Source organism: Ovis aries, chromosome X (assembly GCF_016772045.2).
Source record: "Ovis aries strain OAR_USU_Benz2616 breed Rambouillet chromosome X, ARS-UI_Ramb_v3.0, whole genome shotgun sequence".
Lineage (NCBI taxonomy): Eukaryota > Metazoa > Chordata > Mammalia > Artiodactyla > Bovidae > Ovis > Ovis aries.
In genome coordinates, this window is record NC_056080.1 from 100584976 (window position 1) to 100605728 (window position 20753).

Consider the following 20753-nt stretch of genomic DNA (forward strand, 5'->3'; position numbering starts at 1 on the left):
AAGTTGTCCACAGTAAAGGGAGTACATTTAAATCTTTAAGGTGGAATTCCTTTATGACAAGGATATTAACCTTGCACCCTTATGAGCAAACTGATAAACTATACTAGGAGTTTGGGTTTATCTTTAAAATCACCTTCTAACTAGGTTTCAGAGGATCTGATGTAAGTCACAGGTATATGAATCCTGTAATGATAAAAGAAACAAGATGTAATGCAGTTCTATCATACTTTTGAAAGATTTGCTGTTTCTCTCGCTGATAAGGCCTTATGTGTGAAACGTCAAAATTAATTCAAATTCACATTTTTCTCTCTCTCATACTTATTTAACCACAAAGTTATTAAACAAGCTAGGCATTTCACCTTGAAATAATAGCAAGACTAAAAGGAACATAATACTATTGCAGTTACAGATAAGCTTCATCATACCCTTGCACAAAAAAGACATAAGTACAAACATGAAAGTCATAACTCATTTATTGAATGAATAGTATATGCAAGAATACCAATAAAAGGAAACTAATACTACAAACTACAATTTTGAAAATAAAGCCAATATAACAGGAACAAAATATACATAATATGAGAGGAATGTTTGATTTTGACCCATAATGCATTCCTTATCTTTACAATAACCTAAATGTCTGTTAGAACAAAACTGTATACCTTGGTCTAACTTTAGTGCTTCTTAAAAAAGCAACAACATTCTAGAACACTTTTCTTTTGCTTTGAGATATTTAAGATTCACACATTTGTTCAAGTACATAGATTCTGATTCAACAGTAGATCTACATATCTTGTTATTCTCTTAGTATCTTGAGTAACACGTACTCCTGAGCAAGTACTATCTGAAATTCTCAAACTGCTGATCCTTGAAATAAAATGTACTTCAGTTGTGGGTTTTTAATAAATTGAGATGAAAGTAAAACTCACCCTTCCCACCCCCCTCCCCCCAGGAACAAAGAGCTCATTAAAGTATAGAAACTCAAGTCTATCTTTCTACTCTAAAGAACATTTCTTACTAACATTTCTGGTAAGGCAATAAATGCTCCAGAATAATCTTCAATATATGCTTGCAAAGATTACACTGTTTAATATTGATAACAAAAACAAAACAAAAAAAAGGGAAAAAAGGAAAAAAGAAAAAATGCTTCAAAATTTTAAGCTAAAATATGCATAAAGGACAGTCATGGCAGTATTTTTGGAAATGATGTAAATGTTATATACTTATCAAATAATGTCATGCTTATTAAAACTACAGTTAAGGACTTAAGAGATGAACAGTAAATACACTGCTGAGGTCCATTTTTCTAAATATTCATACCACAATGTAATTACTACCCAAAAGATGATGATGCTACTTGGGAACATAAGTACTGTACAATTTTTACATTGTAAGGCACTTTTACTCAGCATGTGACGAAAACATGGATAGAGAATCAAAATATTGGAAGTTTACAACCAAAGGTGATTTTTCATGTGACTTCAATTTACATTTCAATTTTTAATGAAAGACTGTTTAGCCAATGACACCACAGTGAGAAAAATAGGTAGCCAGCCACTTATCTAGCCAACCAAATGGTAAAGTGCTATTCTGGTTGCTAGTGGCAGAGAAAGGGTTGAAGAAACCCATACAAAGTCATACACTTTATTACATAACAAATTTATTAACTGACAGCTATAGTATTTGAAGATCATTACATGATTATTGACTGGCCATTATTACCCCTTGGCACCTTCCATTTTTCCTAAAAATATCATTACAGTAGTTGTCCAAAAATGAAGGTGCTCTATTATTCCGTGGGTAAGTCTATGGCACACAATGTAAAAATGATCTAGACACAGTGATTCAAAGATTTAAAATAATGGGTTTCAAGCTGCTGTAAGGAAATAAAGTACAGATCCTTTGGGAAAAGTCACATAGCTTGGTAAACAAACATCTAGATCTGTCGTTGCACTTCAAGTCATGGTGAATTTTGAAAATTCATCACATACATACACAAAAAAATCCAATGGTATATTTAGAGCAAAAGGAGAACAACGTATAGGGCAATCCACTACTAAAGCTAGTTTCCTTCTAAAAATAATAAAAGATGGTTAAAATAAAGCAATCATTGAGTCCCTTGATTTAAGTAAATGTGTGAATACACACTTGACAAATGTGACTTTAAGGGACTAGCAGTTATAAAAAAAATCAGTCATTAAGCACAGTGTAATTTTCCACCTGTTACATTTTTAAGATGCTTTTCCATAAGCTGCAGAACATCTCAACGTACAGTCAAGTTAACATGTTATTTCTTGTTGGCTAATCTGCTTTAATGTGGTAGGTTAATAAACCAGAAATCAGAATCCCTACCCTTGATACTGAGGTGCTATGGTAATATTAGGCAGAACACAACTAAAGTTTTTTTTGGTTTTGCCATAAAGAAATAGATAAATGTGCTTCAGCAGGTAAATGGAAGAAAATATCACTAGCTAGAAATGCCAGTGTGAAAATCCTTTCTAAAAAGCTGGGTTCTTAGGCTTTGAGAAACAATTCTGATGATCAATAAAACAATACTGAACGTTACCAGAAGAAAAATAGGTCACAGAAGCCTATTTTATAGATAAGCAAAGCAATGAATGAAAACATTAAAAACATTAAATAAAGTTTCTAAAATAGTGGTCACAAAATTAAAAATAAATACTGTTTTATGCAAAGACTGTTGTTTTTTTTCTTCTACAGCACATGAGACCTCCTTACATACTTTGGGCCAATATATGAAGTGTTCCACAAAAACACGGCACTTGAGAGGAACAAGTTTCAGACATGGTGGCTAAAGTCCTTAGTAAGTGGTAACCCCTTAAATCTTAAAGAGGTTTCATTTGCTGTTGCCAAATGTTAGTTTAAACTTGAAAGGATCCAATCATTTTGCTAGAAGCTCTTTGTATGACATGAAAAGAGAAGAGGTTTACTGTCAAGAGAATTTTGGCATAAGCACTGGAGCTCAAAGCTTATAATCACCAGTTGCCCGAGTCCATGCTGGTCAGTGAGAACAACTTTAACAGGAACCAAATGAAAAGCTTTAGCACACTTCTTGGAAGAGATTTTTTAGCATGTGCTGTCAAAGCCAAGAGAAAAAGAAGGTTCTCTTCATTTCTAGCCTCCGTTACTTGAGCGTGGAAAAAAAATTCAAAAATTCCCATGTGTTGCCACCAGAGGCATGTTTGCACTGTAAAGTGAAATTTGCTTACGCTTTCCCTTGAGTATGAATCCACTAAACAAACTTAGACATTCTAAACAGTAGAACTTTGTTCAGTCCAGAAATATAGCTTACTTCATTTCAATGTCTGCTTTAACTGTTGACACTATACACAGGGTTAATAGTGTTTCAATTGCTTCCCAGAAACTGCAAACTACAGCTACGTAATATCAACATGTCAAATCTGCCATCTAGTGAAGGCTCATAAAACAAACAAGATGCTTTTAGGCAGTTCAATGAAGGATCTAAGAGTTGGGCAGTAAAAAGTTACAAACCCTTTTTGATTTTAGAAAACAGTGAAAAAAGAATAGTAGTTATGGATGTCTTATTCATTCCCAGTTTTCTAACTCTGTCCCATGAACCTGTTTAAAAGATGATAAAAAAATGTAAAATATGATGCTTGAAGGGAGCACAATAAATAAAATGTTATTGAGGAGCAAGAATATCTTATTGGTTTGACACTACAAACTACATTTATTGATAAAGTGGATAGCTTGTTTTTACAGTTACAAAATCAGCTAGTTAAAAGAAAAGAAAAACTATGCAAGCCTACACATCCTCAGCATTCTAGTAACATGCTTAACTAAATATAATAGCATTAAAAAAAAACCAAACTGCACATTATTAGTTCAATATATATTTATCAGTGTGTACTGTATTTTGACAACACAGCCAATATAGTTAACTTTCATACCTAGTTTCCATTAAGCTGCTGCTGAGTTAGTTGTTGCTGATCAATTTCTACTTTTCCTCGGCTTTTACTCTCTCGTTCTTCATCTTCTTCATCTCTCTCATCATTTCCACTATGATTTTTACAATATAGTCTACAATGATGAAAGATAAAAATCTCAAAATGTTTTGTCATTATTGATGAGAACATATTTACATCATTAGTGGATGAGGTTGATGCCCATTTAAAATATGGTCTCCTCATCCATGCTTAAAAACACTCCAAAATTAGGTAAAGGTTCATTTCTATTTAATAGAAAGGAAAGCACTCTATTAATGAGATACAAAACTTCATCTCAAATAAAACCTCTGGTTTAGGATGAAAGTTACCACATATGTCCAAATATAAGGCAATTCCTCACTTTGCCCAATGAGATTAAAAAGGTTTTCAGCCAACATAAAATAATATCAATTTTCAGTATATATGTGAAAGTGTCAGTTGCTCAGTTTTGTCTGACTCTTTGTGACCCCATGGACTGTAGCTCACCAGGTTCCTCTGGTCATGGAATTCTCCAGGCAAGAATACTTGAGTGGGTAGCCTTTGCCTTCTCCAGGGGATGTTCCCAACTCAGGGATCAAACTCAGGTCTCCTGCATTGGCAGGTGGATTCTTTACCATCTGAGCCACCAGGGAAGCTTTACTATTGGTGCTTTACTATATACGCACCAACATATTTTGCACAATCAATCATCTCCACCATAGTCAAAGAAGGGTGGGGGATGATCTGAGCTTAGTTTTAAGACAATTATACACTAGATGACAAGATGGAACAATGCTTAAAAAATGTTCAGTAGATGCCCTCTTGTGGGCAGTAATGGATAAAAGATGATCACATAAGAATTCATCTGCCACAGACAATGTAAGAGAGCTTTAACATGAAAGTTTCTAACAAGTGAGTAGAATAAACGGCAGAGGTGGGGTCGGGGGGGCAACAAGGATAATTGACTTCTGACATAGTTTGGCTCATCACTTTTTATTCTTAAAACATTTTCAATAATTTTCAAAGAACTATGGAGAATTTCTACTCTTCAAACACTGCACATTAGGAATCATTTTTTAAATCATGACTTCAAATATCAAGAGTGAGACTTTTTTATAGTGTACCTGTGAAGTATCTTCCTTCAAAATACAACCTGAATCTAATTAAGCCTTTGAACCAAGTTATAAATGCAAGAAATAGAGGGGTACGAAATGAGGTATATGAAACCACAAACAAGCGAATAGATAAAATCTAGGACAAGGGGCTTTTCCAGGACAACTTATCAGGGTTCTTCAATAAGCAGGAGGAAAAGGCAAGAGTGGAGTGGGGACTGCTCTTTATTGACAGAAACTTAAGAGACTTCCATTAAATGCTATATAAGGACTGTGAATGTATTGAAATGTGAACAAATCAAGGCCAAAAGAACATTTTCAAGACAACTGGGGAAAGGTGCAAGTGGACTGGGTATGAGATGATACTAAGAATTCACTGTTAATTTTAAAAAGTGTGATAATAATCGCATAGTGATACTAAAGTATATAAGGATAAAATGACAGAAGATCTGGGATTCTGCTTTAACATAGCTCAGAAAGAAAAAAAATGTAGATGAAACAATTGTGGCAATAACTTGGTACCTGCTGAGACTAGGAGTTGTATAGTTTTAGAAATTTTTATAACAGAATTTTATCTAAAAGATGAGCTCTTTGTTAGAAAAATATTAATCTTTTCTGGGATTATTTTTCACTCAAGGACTATTTCCTATAGGCCTATTACATGTCTTTCCCCAGTATGGACACCTAGGCCACAGGAGTCAACCAGTCCAAGAAGATCTCTGCTGTCACAGAACTTACTGTTTTATGGTGGGAGGCTAAAATTTTAGAAAACTACATATTTATATAGTTTAGAAATAAAATAAAACAGGATACAAAGATCACTATATAATCTTCCCTTGCTTTTTTAATATGAATATCTTCATGATCCATCGTAAAGGAAATCAGTCCTGAATATTCATTGGAAGAACTGATGCTGAAGCTGAAACTCCAATACTTTGGCCACCTGATGCAAAGAACTGACTTATTTGAAAAGACCCTGATGCTGGGAAAGATTGAAGGCGAGGAGAAGGGGACAACAGAGGATGAGATAGTTGGATGGCATCACCAACTCAATGGACATAAGTTTGAGTAAACTCTGGGAGTTGGTGATGGACAAGGAGGCCTGGAGTGCTATAGTTCCTGGGGTCGCAAAGAGTCAGACATGACTGAGCAACTGAACTGAACTGATTCATGATCCAGAGAGGACTGGTAAAGAAAGAAGGGAAGGAAGCCATTTCATACAGAAATATTCCTCCTTTCATTTCCTCCTATCTGCCCATTCTTCTCTCCCCAAACTACTTGGTTATGGACTTATTTGAACTCAATGGTCTCCATGAAAAAAGCTAGATTCCACCTTCTAGAAACAAATTTCAATGTGAAAAAATAAAAAGAACATTTCAAATCATCATAGATCCCAGTCCAAATATTTTTGTTCAGAGATGACCACTGCAACATGGTGTTCTAACAACTAAAAAAAAAAAAATCTAAACATCTAAAAGAACTGATTAAACAAGCTAAATCACACATTCAATGGAATACTAAACAACCATTAAAATGGTGATGTACTACTGTTTAACATCACAGAAAAAATGCCTCTACTAAAGATACAGGAAGTGGAAAATAGGTTATAAAATATTATATATAAGAAAGTTTGGATTTTTAAATGTATACATGTAAATAATCACATAAATGTCTAGAAGAAAATATTCCAAAAGATTGGGAACGCATGTAAGAATTAAAGATATTAAAATTTAAAAAAAAAAAAACTAAAAAAAAAGATTTAAAAGTTACCTTTGATGCTAGAATTAAAGTTGATAGTAAGTTTTATTTTTATCTATAGTTTCCATTTTCTTTCGGAAATGAAAATAGATAACTATTGCAAAAAGAATATCTAAATAAAGTTAAAATTTAAATACAATAATTCTCCATATATTTGATTTTCAATATTTTAAATGAGCTTGTTATTCTAAAATATTATTGGGGGACTCCCCGGTGGTCCAGTGGCTAAGACTCCATGCTCCCAATGCAGGGGGCTGGGGTTCAATCCCTGGTCAGGGAACTAGGTCCCATATGCCACAACTAAGACCCAGCCCAGCCAAATAAAATAAATAAGTAAATAAAATTAAAAATAAAGTATTATTGGCTACTTTAAAAAATAATGTATTGCTCATGAACTATATAAAGGAGAATATAAAATTGTCTCTTCTCCTTCCCTATGCAATGAATAAGAGGTGACAACTATTACATTTGCTGACTATACTCCTAGAAATTTTTCTATGTATAAAAACCATGCGACTTCCCCGGTGGTCCAGTGATTAAGACTCTGTGCTTCAAATGCGGGGAGCATGGATTTGGTCCCTGGTCAGGAAGTTAAGATCCTACATACTGTGCAGTGTGGCCAAAAACAATCTTATAATGTGATGGGATCTAAATATAATTTGGACAAACAGGCTTTAAAAAATCCATATATCTTGTATGCATGTATACATGTATACACATATCTTGTATGCATGTACTTTTCATATGCTAAAACAGAATTATGCAACTTTCCCCCCCTGACTGGAAATACCTCTTTCACAACTCTGCACGTGGGTCTACTTTATTCTTTAACTGCTGCATAGCATTCCACTAGATGCTTGTATGTACTAAAATTCATTTACTAAGTCTCTTGATGGAATTCTGATCTTTTTCCTTTCTTTCTTTTCTTCTTGCTATTGTAGGTGAAATGTTAATAAAAATATTTCCCCTTTCTGCATGAGAATTTCACCTTTGGTTAACTCTTTAGCTCTGTTCCCCTGGCAACTTAACAAACATTCAGTTCAATTCAGTTCAGTTCAATTGGTAGACTATATTGGGACTGAGGGCTTCCCTGATGGCTCAGCGGGTAAAGAATCTGCCTGCAATGCAGGAGACAGAGGAGACACAGGTTTGATCCCTGGGTCAGGAAGATCCCCTGGAGAAGAAAATGACAATCCACTTCAGTATTCTTGCCTGAAAGATAAATCCCATGGACAGAGGAGCCTGGCAGGCTATAATCCAAAGGGTCACAAAGAGTTGGACAAGACTGAGTGACTAAGCACATCATTGAAACATTACGACTTCTCTAAGCAGAAAGCCTCCAACTCTGTGAACATTTCCCTTTCTAAAATTAGTTTTAATGGCGTCCAAGTCCTTACTGGCAACACACACAGGTTAACCAGGAGAGGAAACTTCCTCTGTAAACTCTGCTTCCCCCCAAATAAAAGCAAAATATTTTAATTCTCTAAAGAACCACAGATATAAAATGGAGAGCAGTTTATCACTGGAGACCTAAACCTTAAACAATATATATCTTTTACTACTAGTCTGCTTGTGTGGACTGAGCAGACAACAGTGCAAAAACATGTATGTGTAAGAAGTTCCATTGCTTGTTAGTGCCAATACCCACTAAGGCATCTTCTTAGATTCTAAGATTCCAACAAAGATATGGATCTGTCTTCAGTGATCTTTATCCCTGGGCCAGTACCATATTATTTTCACTACTATACTATATGATTGGCTTTGATATATAACAGGAAGATTTCTCTTCTCAACTGCATTAAAATTTTTCTTGGCTTCATGTGATAAAGATTAGTTGGCTACTCCAACATCTATCCCTGCCCTTACCTACATAGTACTAAACCATATTTTGTTTGGGTAGCAATGTGTCCACTAAGAGTATATTTCCCAGACTCCTTTGGACATGTGACTAGATTCTGGCAAATGAGATGCTGAGTGTATGGAAATTCCAGGAAGGCTGATTAAAGCCTGACTCAGGTGGAGCAACAGCAACTTTGTCGTTTCATGTTCCTTTGCCCCTGCTTCCTCCTGCTTCCTATGGAAGGAGGAGACAATGGGAAGAAGGAAATGGGGACCAATGATTAACACTGAAAAGCTGCCTACCACTGCTTTCCCCTGGACGTCTTTCAGAAGAGAAACAAACTTCTATCTTGTTTAAGTTTCTATTTCTTTTTCCAGTTATATAAGGCAACAATCATTACTAATAGACAATATTACTACATTTACTTTTTTAGATAAAACTGTCAAAAAGTTGGGTTTCGTTAAAATTGTATTAAAATATATAACTTGGGAAGAACAGGTATCTTTCAAAGTTGAGTCTATCAAGGATCATAATATACTTGGTCATTCACTGGGGTCCTGTGTAAGATGCTATTTTTTTAAAACAAAGTTCACCTTTGGTATATATATGTGTGTGTGTGAAGAGGGGTAAGAGTTGGAGAGGGAGTGGGAGACAGTTTTCCTTTACATTTTTTAACTAGCTATTTGTTGTTTAGTTGCTAAGTCATGTCTCAATCTCTTGTAACCCTATGGACTATAGCCTGCCAGGCTACTCTGTTCATGGGATTCTCCAGGCAAGTGTACTGGAGTGTGTTGCCATGGAACTGTGGGGCTTTTTCTGTCATGGAATTGTTTTTAAAAATTCATCTCATATTCAGCAGCCTTACTGAGTGAGCTCTTATAAATTGTTAATAAATTCAGAGTTGATTTATTTGCATTTTCTTGGTAGACAATGAAATCAATGATATTGACAATTTTTTCTCCTTCACAATATTTACTATACATTTTCCTTCCTTTCCTTGTTGTACTAGCTTAACCCTCCAGAAGAACAGTGGAAGTGACTTTGGTAGTTGGCACCCTCGTCTTGTTGCTGATCTGAATGAAAGTGTATTGGTACAGTGGTTCTCAATTAGAGATGAACTTGAGAATCACTTAAGTGAAGTGAAGTCACTCAGTCGTGCCTGACTTTTTGCGACCCCATGGATAGCAGCCTGCACCAAGCTCCTCTGTCCATGGGATTTTCAAGGCAAGAGTACTAGAGTGGGTTGCCATTTCCTTCTCCAGGGAATTTTCCCAACCCAGGGATCGAACCCAGGTCTCTCACATTGTAGACAGACGCTTTACCATCTGAGCCACCAGGGAAGTCCTGGTGAGTCATAAAATACATGGTTTGGGCCCCAGCCTACTGTAAGGGTAGGGCCCAGGCATGACCATTTTTAAAGAGGGCTCCCTCTACCTTCTGGTTAAGAACCGTGGTCCATTTACTTTAACGCCAAAGCAGCTGTTTTTTTCTCTTAACACTCCAGTAAGACTCCTAGCTTACAACCAAGAGCACTTTTGCTACTTTACTTTAAAATTCAGAAATGGATGTTGAATGATATCAAACGTCTTTTCAGTTTCCATTAGAAAGCGCTAGGATTTTTCTTTAGTAATTTTAATAGGTCACATTCCTAATTTTGAATAATCTTGAAACTGTTAGACTACAGCCCTGGACTTGATTTTCTAGTATTTTATTTTGGATTTTGGTACATATATTTATAAAAGTAAGATCAGTCTCTAGTTCTTAAATTTCTGTTGTTAAATGGTATCTTTGTCAGGTTTAGTGTCACAACTATGAAAGTGTTACAGAATGAATCAAGAAGTTTTCCAATTTTTTGCTATGTGCTGGACTTTTAAAAATAACACGGGAATTATCTGTTCCTTAAAGGCTTGATGGAATTCATTTGGAAAACATGTGCCTTTATTATTAAGCAAAGTTTGGCCAAGTTTATAACACAGCATTAGCACCTCCTGCAGTTACCCAGATGGCTTGGTGACTGCTGACACAAACTGCTTTGTCCATGAAGTAGTTGACTCTGGGTCATTGGTTTATTGCACACTGGGAATGTGAGAGCAAAGAAGTCCTTTACAACTTGCAAAGACAAACCAAATAAATAAATATTCAGGGATCCCTATCAACTTATTCTCCATTTGACTAAACAATCGGAACCATTATAGATTCATATTGATACCACTAGTCCAATGCAGCACAGGTAAGGAGAAGACAATAAAAAAATGAAGGTAACATATAATCCCAAATCTCCAAACCTTACTCTTTCATCAGTCTTCCAAGAGTACCTTTAGACTTCTATCTTCACAACTACTATTCTAATCTACCAGCAATTCTCGCCTGGACTTTCAGCAGTGGTCTCCTACCATCACCCCCCCCCACCACCATTTGCACCCTGGCTTGGGTACCACCTTAGGGCCTTGCACACACTGTTCTCTGCCTAGAACACCTTCCCAACACCCACATCCATTTTGCCTTTCATATCTCAGCTCAAGCACTATTTCCTTAAGGAAATTCCTAGACACTTCTCTACTATAGACTAGGTTAGCTCCTCCTCATTATATGCTCTCACAGCACTTTGTAACAGAACTTTTACATCAGGGGTCCCAACCCCCACCAGTACCAGTCCATGGCCTGTTTAGGAACCAGGCTGCGCAGCAGGAGGTGAGCGGTGAGTGAGGAAACCAAGTTTCATCTGTATTTACAGCTGCTCCCCATTGCTTGCATTACTGCCTGAGCTCCACCTCCTGTCCGATCAGTGGCAGCACTGAATTCTCACAGAAGGGCGAACTCTACTGTGAACTGCACGTGCAAGCGATCTAGGTTGCACACTCATGAGAATCTAATGCCTGATGGTTGGAGGTGGAGTTGAGGTGGTGATGCTATTGCTGGGGAGTAGCTGCAAATAAAGATTATCATTAGCACAATAAATGTAATGGGCTTGAATCATCCTGAAACCATCCCCCCACCCCCACCCCCAAGTCCATGGGAAAACTGTCTTCTGGTTCGGAACCAGAAACCTGGTGCCAAAAAAGTTGAGGATCACTGTTTTATACCATTTATGAAGTTTGTGATTGTATATTTATTTATGTGGCCATTTGACTGATATGTTTCTCCCACTAGACTGTGAGCTTCCATGAAGACACAGTCTGTATCCATTTTGATCACTGTTGTATGCCCAGCTCCTAGCCCAATGCCAGGCACATAGGAAGCATAACAAACACTGGATAAACAAACTAATCCAGAGATGTCTAGGCACAGGAAAATGTCATTGCAGTACTCTGTACAGAGTCCTCAGTATTCTATACTTGGCTAAACATCACCTAAGAAGAGCGAGCAAGTAAACTAATGTCATCTATTTAAGGGCAGTTACTTACTGCCAAGTTTAGGAAAATGGACAATTGTTGTTCTCTTACTTGTAAATTCCTCGTGACATATTTTCAATGTATTTAGCTTTGTCTTGTACTCCACAGTGGTAATGGTAAGTCTTAACACAGGCTTTTATTTCACATCCAATAGTAGCACCGGGCTGACTGCAAAGTGTACATTTCTGTTTAAGGGAAGAGAAAGAATAATTATAAGCAGTATTTCCAAGTTTATGCAATCTTATTTTTTCTATTTTAGCCATATTTCAGCCAAACATTCCATGTTACAAAGAAAAGTTTTGCTATTAAAAGAGAGTGCACTGAACTTATAGCATATATCTTAAATAATGTTTCAATCTAAATCATACTTTGACTTTCTAATATGTAGTCACCCCTGATGTTTCCATTATTTAACTCTACTAACCATTAGCAATCTGACATTGAAACATAAAGGGAACACTCCTTAATACTGGCAAACACACATAAAAATATATTCTGTATTTTAGTGGTTAGCTTCTTCTCTTCTCTGCAATCAGTCCCTTTCTTATTATGACCGGAGGAAGAATGAGAAGATAGGAAAGCAATGCCCCCCAGAAAGGGATTGCTACCAAGTAGGCAAAAGGGCAGAAAGAGACTAAGGGGCTGAAATTCTCGTAAGACTTAAGGTGATTGTTGGCAAAAGAGTTTCATAGTCAAAGAAGTTTGAGAAATGCTAGTTTTTAAACAGATTACTTGATTGCAGAACTTTCTAACAGCCTCTCCTCCAGGAAGGAGGGTATAGTAAACAATTTCCAAGTTTATTGAATTTCAGATGCCCTTTTAATTTTGGAGCAGTGGGAGAGCATCTTGATGGAGCGATTTCCTTTGAAGCACATATGGGAAAATGCTAGGTTAGTGCTGACACTAATGGTCAACAGCGTAGAAGTAAGCAAGCTGATCAAGAGAACTGAATTGTTATCCTAGTCACCTATTTGACTTCAGATGTATGACATAACAACATTGCTCAACATAATATGATTGTTTTCCCCTTTATTTTTTTTTTAATACTCCACATTCTGTTTTAAAGGAGTTTCCTTTTTTAAAAGAATAATCAAAGTATCAAGAAACTGAACTGGATTTAAATGGAACAGGTGCTATCAATAATCTTTGCACCTTGAAAAATGCAGTTCCACAGAGAAAAAGTCATTTCTAATCAACTCAGACAAAGATCAGCAATGTCTGAAACAGATCGAAGGGGAACTTCACAATGGAGGGATTGACTCACCACCTGAATCCAAGGATCAGACATTATGACTTGTCTGATGTGATAAAATATGGACGATATAGTCCCACCTGTGAAGAGTTCTTACCCCCCAAAATGTTGAAAACTGAATCTAATCAGTTTTTTACATCTAACTTCCACTTTAAAAGAAAATCTGGTGGATAGAGGGACAAGGTAAATGGCATTGTGAAAAAGCAAACAGACAAATAAAACATGTGGGATGTTCTATAGGACAATTAATCCTTTTTCTTCAACAAGTCAATGGCATACAACAAAACAGAAACAATAAAGACAGGGAGGATGGAGTGCCCTAAATTACTTAAGGGACATGTAACAACCAAGTGTAATGTGTGAACCTCCTCTGATTCACACAAACCAACTTTAAAAAGATAGCTTTAAGACAACTGGGGAAATACAAACTAGGTATTAAATGATACTGAAGACTCATTGTTAATTTGTAAATTGTAATAACATTGTGGTTAGGTAAGAAAATGCCCAACTTTTAAGAGATACATACTGAAATATGTAGAGGTGAAATGATATGAAGTCTCAGCTCTGCTTTAAAATACTTCAAGCAACAAGAATAAAAGGCATAGATGAAACGAGTGCCGCAAATTCTTGATGAGTCAAGGTGATGGATAGACGTGTTACTAGTCTTTCTAACTTTGATGTTAGAAAACTTTCACAATAAAAATTTTTAAAATAAAGTCATTTCTAGAGACAACTGCTGTCTTAAATATTTTGTATTCCTAGAACATTTTATAATATTTATAAACTGTAAAGGAGTAAGTGATCAAATAAAGATGCCAATATTTCTTAAAGCTATTTATTAGTAATTCAGTATGTTTAAAAACACGAGACTTAGGCACATTTTAAAGGAAACTTTAAAGCTATGATAAACATATTAAAAGACAACTATGTATGTGAACTTTAAACAGAAGGCTCTGAAAAAAATCTTTTCCTTTTATTTAAAAAAAAAGAATGAATAACAACATGGGGAGGTTCTCAATACTCTATTGGGGTCATGAAATTTTTCTTGAAGAGAACTTAAACAATTTAACATTTTAAACTTAATAAGGTGTGTCACATTCACATCTTCATTTATTTTATTAAAAGACTCTCAAAATACCCTGAAATATAAATCTCTGTATAATTCTCTTAAGTAATGAAGTTACATAGAAAGAAGAATAACTTTCAGTAACATCAGCATTCTTTATTATATTACAAATGAGTCAAATATATACTTTGCTTTAACACATGAACTACTTTATATTAAAATTTTTGGTAACTGGATGAATTTAAGATATGTTCTAAATTTAAAGCACAAAGTCAGAAGAGTAACGTTGCATAGCATAAACATAAAAGCACAGACCATTCTTTTCCCTCGTTTAATCTCCTGCAGTACAGTTTTAATATCAAAATCTCCAAATTCTGCTCTTGAAGTTGTTGTGAGCTGCACGGTGCCAGAAGAAAATAACTAGAGAAGAAAAATGTAAAAACATGTAATATTCAGAATCCTTGTGAGAAAAAGATTACACAATGTGTGCACAAATGTGTTACATTATTTTAATATCCTGAGAAAGATGACTTTTCCTTAATCAAATACGACTCAAATATTTTTTTTAATCTAGTCACATGTCTGATTAAAATATAACTCAAAATAAGAACAATGGAATAAAACTAATATTGCCAGTACAGAAACAAGATTAAATGCTTCATTAAACAAAAAGAGTTCAGCAGTGTCATCCTGTCATGTCAACTATTTTACATTTCCACAAAGTTTAAAAAAATTGTTTCAAATGACAAATTACAACCACAGATACAGATCAGAATCACCTGGAGATTTCTTTTTCCAACTAGACATGTTTGGGATCTACTCCAGGGATATGCATTTTGGAAAAACCTCCCCAGGTAAATTTGATATGCATCTCTGATTAAGAACTCCTGAAATAAGTAATATAATTTTTTTAAAAATTTGGGGCCATGTCACATGACTTGTGGGATCTTCCTTCCCTGACCAGGGATTGAACCCAGGCCCTCAGCAAGGAAAGTGTAGAGTCCTAACCACTGGACCACTAGGGAATTCTATAAATAATATAATTTTTAAAAGCTAATCATCAATGGGATAAATAATTTCAATACAACCTATTTCAAAAATGCTTACATATACTATATGTCAGACCTGTATCTAAGGATGCAAAGATAAGATATAATTTTTACCCTCAAGGAATTACAGCTTATAAATGAATTATTGCAATACAGTGTAAGAAATACAATAAGAGAAATTTTTACCAGGTTATAGTGGGGTCTAAACACAGCTTCCAAGACAAGTTTATAAAGGTGATGTTTTTAGTTAGAAGACTGTTAACTATGGATTATCTGGAACATAGTAACGACAATCAGGATTACTTTAAATCCCACTAAAATCATAAACACTATATATTTTAAAATCTAGAGTTTATGAAGATTTGGGATTATAGAACATAATCTAAAAGAGATGCTCAGAGGGCTCAAACAAACCTTGTGTCCACCAGGACCCAGAGACCCCACAGAGACTGAAACAGAACTGTGTTTGAGTGTCCCTGTGGAGGTATGGGTCAGCAGTGGACTGCTGCAGGGGCAGGGGCTTTAGATGCAGCAGACCTGGGTGTAGCTGCCTTCTTGGAGGACGCCACCATTACCCCCACCGTAGAGCCGCCAGAATTTACAGAGGACTGGGGAAACAGACTCTTGGAGGGCACAAACAGAAGCGTGTGCATGCTAGGACCCAGGGGAAAGGAGCAGTGACCCACAAGAGACTGACCCAGACTTGGCCATGAGTGTCCAGGAGTCTCAGCAAAGGCATGGGTCAGCAGTGACCTGCTGCAGGGTTGGGGGCACTGAGTGTAACAGTGCCTGCATGGGACCTTTTGAAGGAGGTTGCCATTATCTGCATTGCCTCCACCATAGTTTGGCCCCAGGTAAATAACAGGGAGAAGGAAATGGCAACCCACTCCAGTATTCTTGCCTGGAGAATCCTGTGGATGGAGGAGCCTGGTGGGCTGCTGTCTGTAGGGTTGTGCAGAGTCGGACATGACTGATGCAACTTGGCATGCATAGCAGGCATGCAAATAACAGGAAGGGAACACAGCCCTACCCATCAACAGAAAACTGAATTAAAGATTTACTGAGCATGGCTCCACCCACCAGAACAAGACCCAGTTTCTCCCTCAGTCAGTCTCTCCCATCAGGAAGCTTTCATAAACCTCTTATCCTTCTCTATCAGAGGGCAGACAGACTGAAAACCAGTCACAGAGAACTAACCAATCTGATCACCTGGACCACAGCCTTGGCTAACTCAATGAAACTATGAGCCATGCCATGTAGGGCCACCCAAGACAGATGGGTCATGGTGGAGAGTTCTGACAAAACATGCTCCACTGGAGAAGGGAATGGCAAACCAAGTCAAGGTATTCTTGCCTTGAGAACACCATGAACAGCATGAAAAGGCATAAGATAGGACACTGAAAGATGAACTCCTCAGGTCGGTAGGTGCCCAAAATGCTACTGGAGATCAGTGGAGAAGTAACTCAGAAAGAATGAAGAGACAGAGCCACAGCAAAAACAAAACCCAGTTGTGGGTGTGAGTGGTGATGGAAGTAAAGACTGATGCTGTAAAGAGCAGTATTGCATGGGAACCTGGAATTTTAGGTCCATGAATCTAGGCAAAATGTAAGTGGTCAAACAGGAGATGGCAAGAGTTAACAGCGACATTTTAGGAATCAGCAAACTAAAATGGACTGGAATGGGTGAATTTAATTCAGATGACCATTATATCTACTACTGTGGGCAAGAATCCCTTAAAAGAAATGGACTAGCTATCAGTCTACAAAAGAGTCCAAAATGCAGTACTTGGATGCAATATTAAAAACGGCAGAATGATCTCTATTCATTTCCAAGGCAAACCATTCAATATCACACTAATCCAAGTCTATGCCCCGACCAGTAATGCTGAAGAAGCTGAACAGTTCTATGAAGACCTACAAGACCTTCTAGAACTAACACCCCCCAAAAATGTCCTTTTCATTATAAGGGACTGGAAAGCCAAAGTAGGAAGTCAAGAAATACCTGGAGTAACAGGCAAATTTGGCCTTGGAGTACAGAATGAAGCAGGGCAAAGGCTAATAGAGCTGTGCCAACAGAACACACTGGTCATAGCAAACACCCTCTTCCAACAACACAAGAGGAGACTCTACACATGGACATTACCAGATGGTCAACACTGAAATCAGATTGATTATATTCTTTGCAGCCAAACTTGGAGAAGCTCTATACAGTCAGCAAAAACAAGACCGGAAGCTGATGGTGGCTCAGATCATGAACTCCTTATTGACAAATTCACACATAAATTGAAGAAAGTAGGGAAAACCACTAGACCATTCAGGTATGACCTAAATCAAATCCCTTACATGGAAGGGAGAAATAGATTCAAGGGATTAGATCTGAAAGACAGAGTGCCTGATGAACTATGGATGGAGGTTCATGACATTGTACAGGAGACAGGAATCAAGACCATCCCCAAGAAAAAGAAATGCAAAAAGGCAAAATGGCTGTCTGAGGAGGCCTTACAAATAGCTGTGAAGAGAAGAGAAGCAAAAGGCAAAGGAGAAAAGGAAAGATATACCCATCTGAATGCAGAGTTCCAAAGAAAGCCTTCCTCAGTAATCAATACAAAGAAATAGAAGAAAACAACAGAATAGGAAAGACTAGAAATCTCTTCAAGAAAATCAGAGATACCAAGGGAACATTTCTTGCAAAGATGGGCACAATAAAGGACAAAAATGGTAGGGACCTAACAGAAGCAGAAGATATTAAGAAGAGGTGGCAAGAATACACAGAAGAACTATACAAAAAAGATCTCCATGACCCAGATAATCATGACGGTGTGATCATTCACCTAGAGCCAGACATCCTGGAATGCGAAGTCAAGTGGGCCTTAGGAAGCAACACTACAAACAAAGCTAGTGGAGGTGATGGAATTCCAGTTCAGCTATTTGAAATCCTAAAAGATGATTTTATGAAAGTGCTGCACTCAATATGCCAGAAAATCTGGAAAACTCAGCAGGACTGGAAAAGGTCAGTTTTCGTTCCAATCCCAAAGAAAGGCAATGCCAAACAATGCTCAAACCACCACACAATTGCACTCATCTCACACGCTAGCAAAGTAATGCCCCAAATTCTCCAAGCCAGGCTTCAACAGTAGGTGAACTGTGAATTTCCAGATGTTCAAGCTGGATTTAGAAAAGGCAGAGGAACCAGAGATCAAATTGCTGACATCTTTGGATCATCAAAAAAGCAAGTGAGTTCCAGAAACACATCTACTTCTGCTTTATTGACTATGCCAAAGGCTTTGACAGTGTGGATCACAACAAACTGGAAAATTCTGAAAGAGATGGGAATACCAGACCAGCTGACCTGAGAAATCTGGATGCAAGTCAGGAAGCAACAGTTAAAACTGGACATGGAACAAGAGACTGGTTCCAAATTGGGAAAGGAGTACGTCAAGGCTGTATGCTGTCACCCTGCTTATTTAACTTATATGCAGAGTACATCATGAGAAATGCTGGGCTGGATGAAGCACAAACTAGGATCAAGATTATGGGGAGAAATATCAATAACCTTAGATATGCAGATGACACCACCCTTATGGCAGAAAGTGAAGAGGAACTAAAGAGCCTCTTGATGAAAGTGAAAGAGGCGAGTGAAAAGTTGGCTTAAAACTCAACATTCAAAAAACTAAGATCATGGCATCCGGTCCCATCACTTCACGGCATATAGATGGGGAAGCAATGGAAATAGTGAGTAACTTTATTTGGGGGGGCTCCAAAATCACTGCAGATGGTGACTGCAGCCATGAAATTAAAAGACGCTTGCTCCTTAGAAGAAAAGTTATGACCAACCTAGACAGCATATTAAAAAGCAGAGACAAAAAAAATAAAAAATAAATAAAAAATAAAAATAAAAAGCAGAGACATTACTTTGCCAACAAAGGTCCATCTAGTGAAAGCCATGGTTTTTCCAGTAGTCATGTATGGATGTGAGAGTTGGACTATAAAGAAAGCTGAGTGCCAAAGAACTGATGCTTTTGAACTGTGGTCTTGGAGAAGACTCCTGAGAATCCCTCGGACTACAAGGAGATCCAATTAGTCCATCCAAAAGGAAATGAGGCTGAAGCTGAAATTCCAAAATTTTGGCCACCTGATGCGAAGAACTGACTCATTTCAAAAGAACCCGATGCTGGTAAAGATTGAAGACAGGAGGAGAAGAGCATGACAGAGGATGAGATGGTTGGATGGCATCACTGACTCAATGGACATGAATTGGAGTAAACTCCGGGAGTTGGGGATGGACGGGGAGGCCTGGCGTGCTGCAGTCCATGGGGTCACAAAGAGTCAGACACGACTGAGAGACTGAACTGGGGATGTAATATAGAGCATAGGAGACTTAGTCAATAATATTGTAGTAACTTTGTATGATACATGGTAACTAGTCTTATTGTGGTTATCATTTCATAATATATAAAAACATTGAATTGCTATGGTGTATGCCTGAAACATATAATATTATAAGTCAATTATACATTTTAAAAAGATTTGGGATTATAGGATATGCTATTCCTAATTCTAAAACACCAATACTGTGGAGGGAAGTTCTATATTTGGTCACTAGCTAAATGCCTTTCCAAAACTTGGATTTAAAAGCATATAAAAAGAACCGTACTTACCATGCACTTATAATGTGCAGCTGCCTTCTTGGCATTAAATATATGCAGTTTTCCTCTTGCTTGATTTTCTTCCTCCCCTACATGACAAAATCCACATTTAGGCCTGGTGTCACTAGGGCTGCTTCTATGTGGAGACCGATCTCTCTGCAATGTGAAAGAAAAAAAGAAACTTGAAAAAAATCCATCAAAAATATGCTATCAGTACCTCAAGCTTAGTTAACACTTCAAATGATTAACTTTACCTATAAACACGGGTAGCCACAAAAGTAAGAATCCAACATTTTTCTACTTACATAGGAACTACTTTCCATTTCATCCGTTCCATGAGAGGATGTAGACCTGGTATCTTCCGACAGTCCTTTAAAATTAGTTTTTCGTGGCCTTCCTTTGCGACTTTTCTTTTTACTTTTAGGCGATGAAGGCTCCAGTTCATGTTCATTAAAACTTTCATCTAAATCAGCTGCTTAAAAATAAACAAAAGGTTTATTCACATGGACCAATCTTAAAATGAGCATTAGTTCATGGGTCCTTAGAACATACGTTTTTCCTCAGAATATCACCTCAAGGTATGAAGAGAAATGGTCTGTGGTATGTTTGATGTAACAGCCTAACATTTCATATAAATGCAATGAAAATCAAATACAAAGAAAGTTTTATTATAATCATTGTAAATTAATTAT

At 36.9% G+C, this 20753-nt stretch overlaps 1 protein-coding gene across 3 annotated transcripts in view; it reads right to left on the bottom strand.

Annotated features, from left to right (window-relative positions):
- Positions 1-455: 455 nt before the first annotated feature.
- The window catches only part of PHF6 (PHD finger protein 6), a 47656-nt gene continuing 27358 nt past the window's right edge, over positions 456-20753 (bottom strand). The window contains exons 6-11 of one of the 3 annotated variants that reach the window (XM_027962857.2): positions 20367-20533; positions 20074-20217; positions 14683-14787; positions 12101-12234; positions 3933-4062; positions 456-3600 (exon numbers count right to left, since the gene is read on the bottom strand). In XM_027962857.2, the coding sequence (XP_027818658.1) occupies positions 3933-4062; positions 12101-12234; positions 14683-14787; positions 20074-20217; positions 20367-20533 (680 nt within the window). In that variant the 3' untranslated portion in view covers positions 456-3600. Of the gene's footprint in view, positions 4063-12100; positions 12235-14682; positions 14788-20073; positions 20218-20366; positions 20537-20753 lie in introns of all 3 variants that reach the window. The other 2 variants (XM_027962855.2, XM_042242496.1) reach the window with 2 other exon arrangements.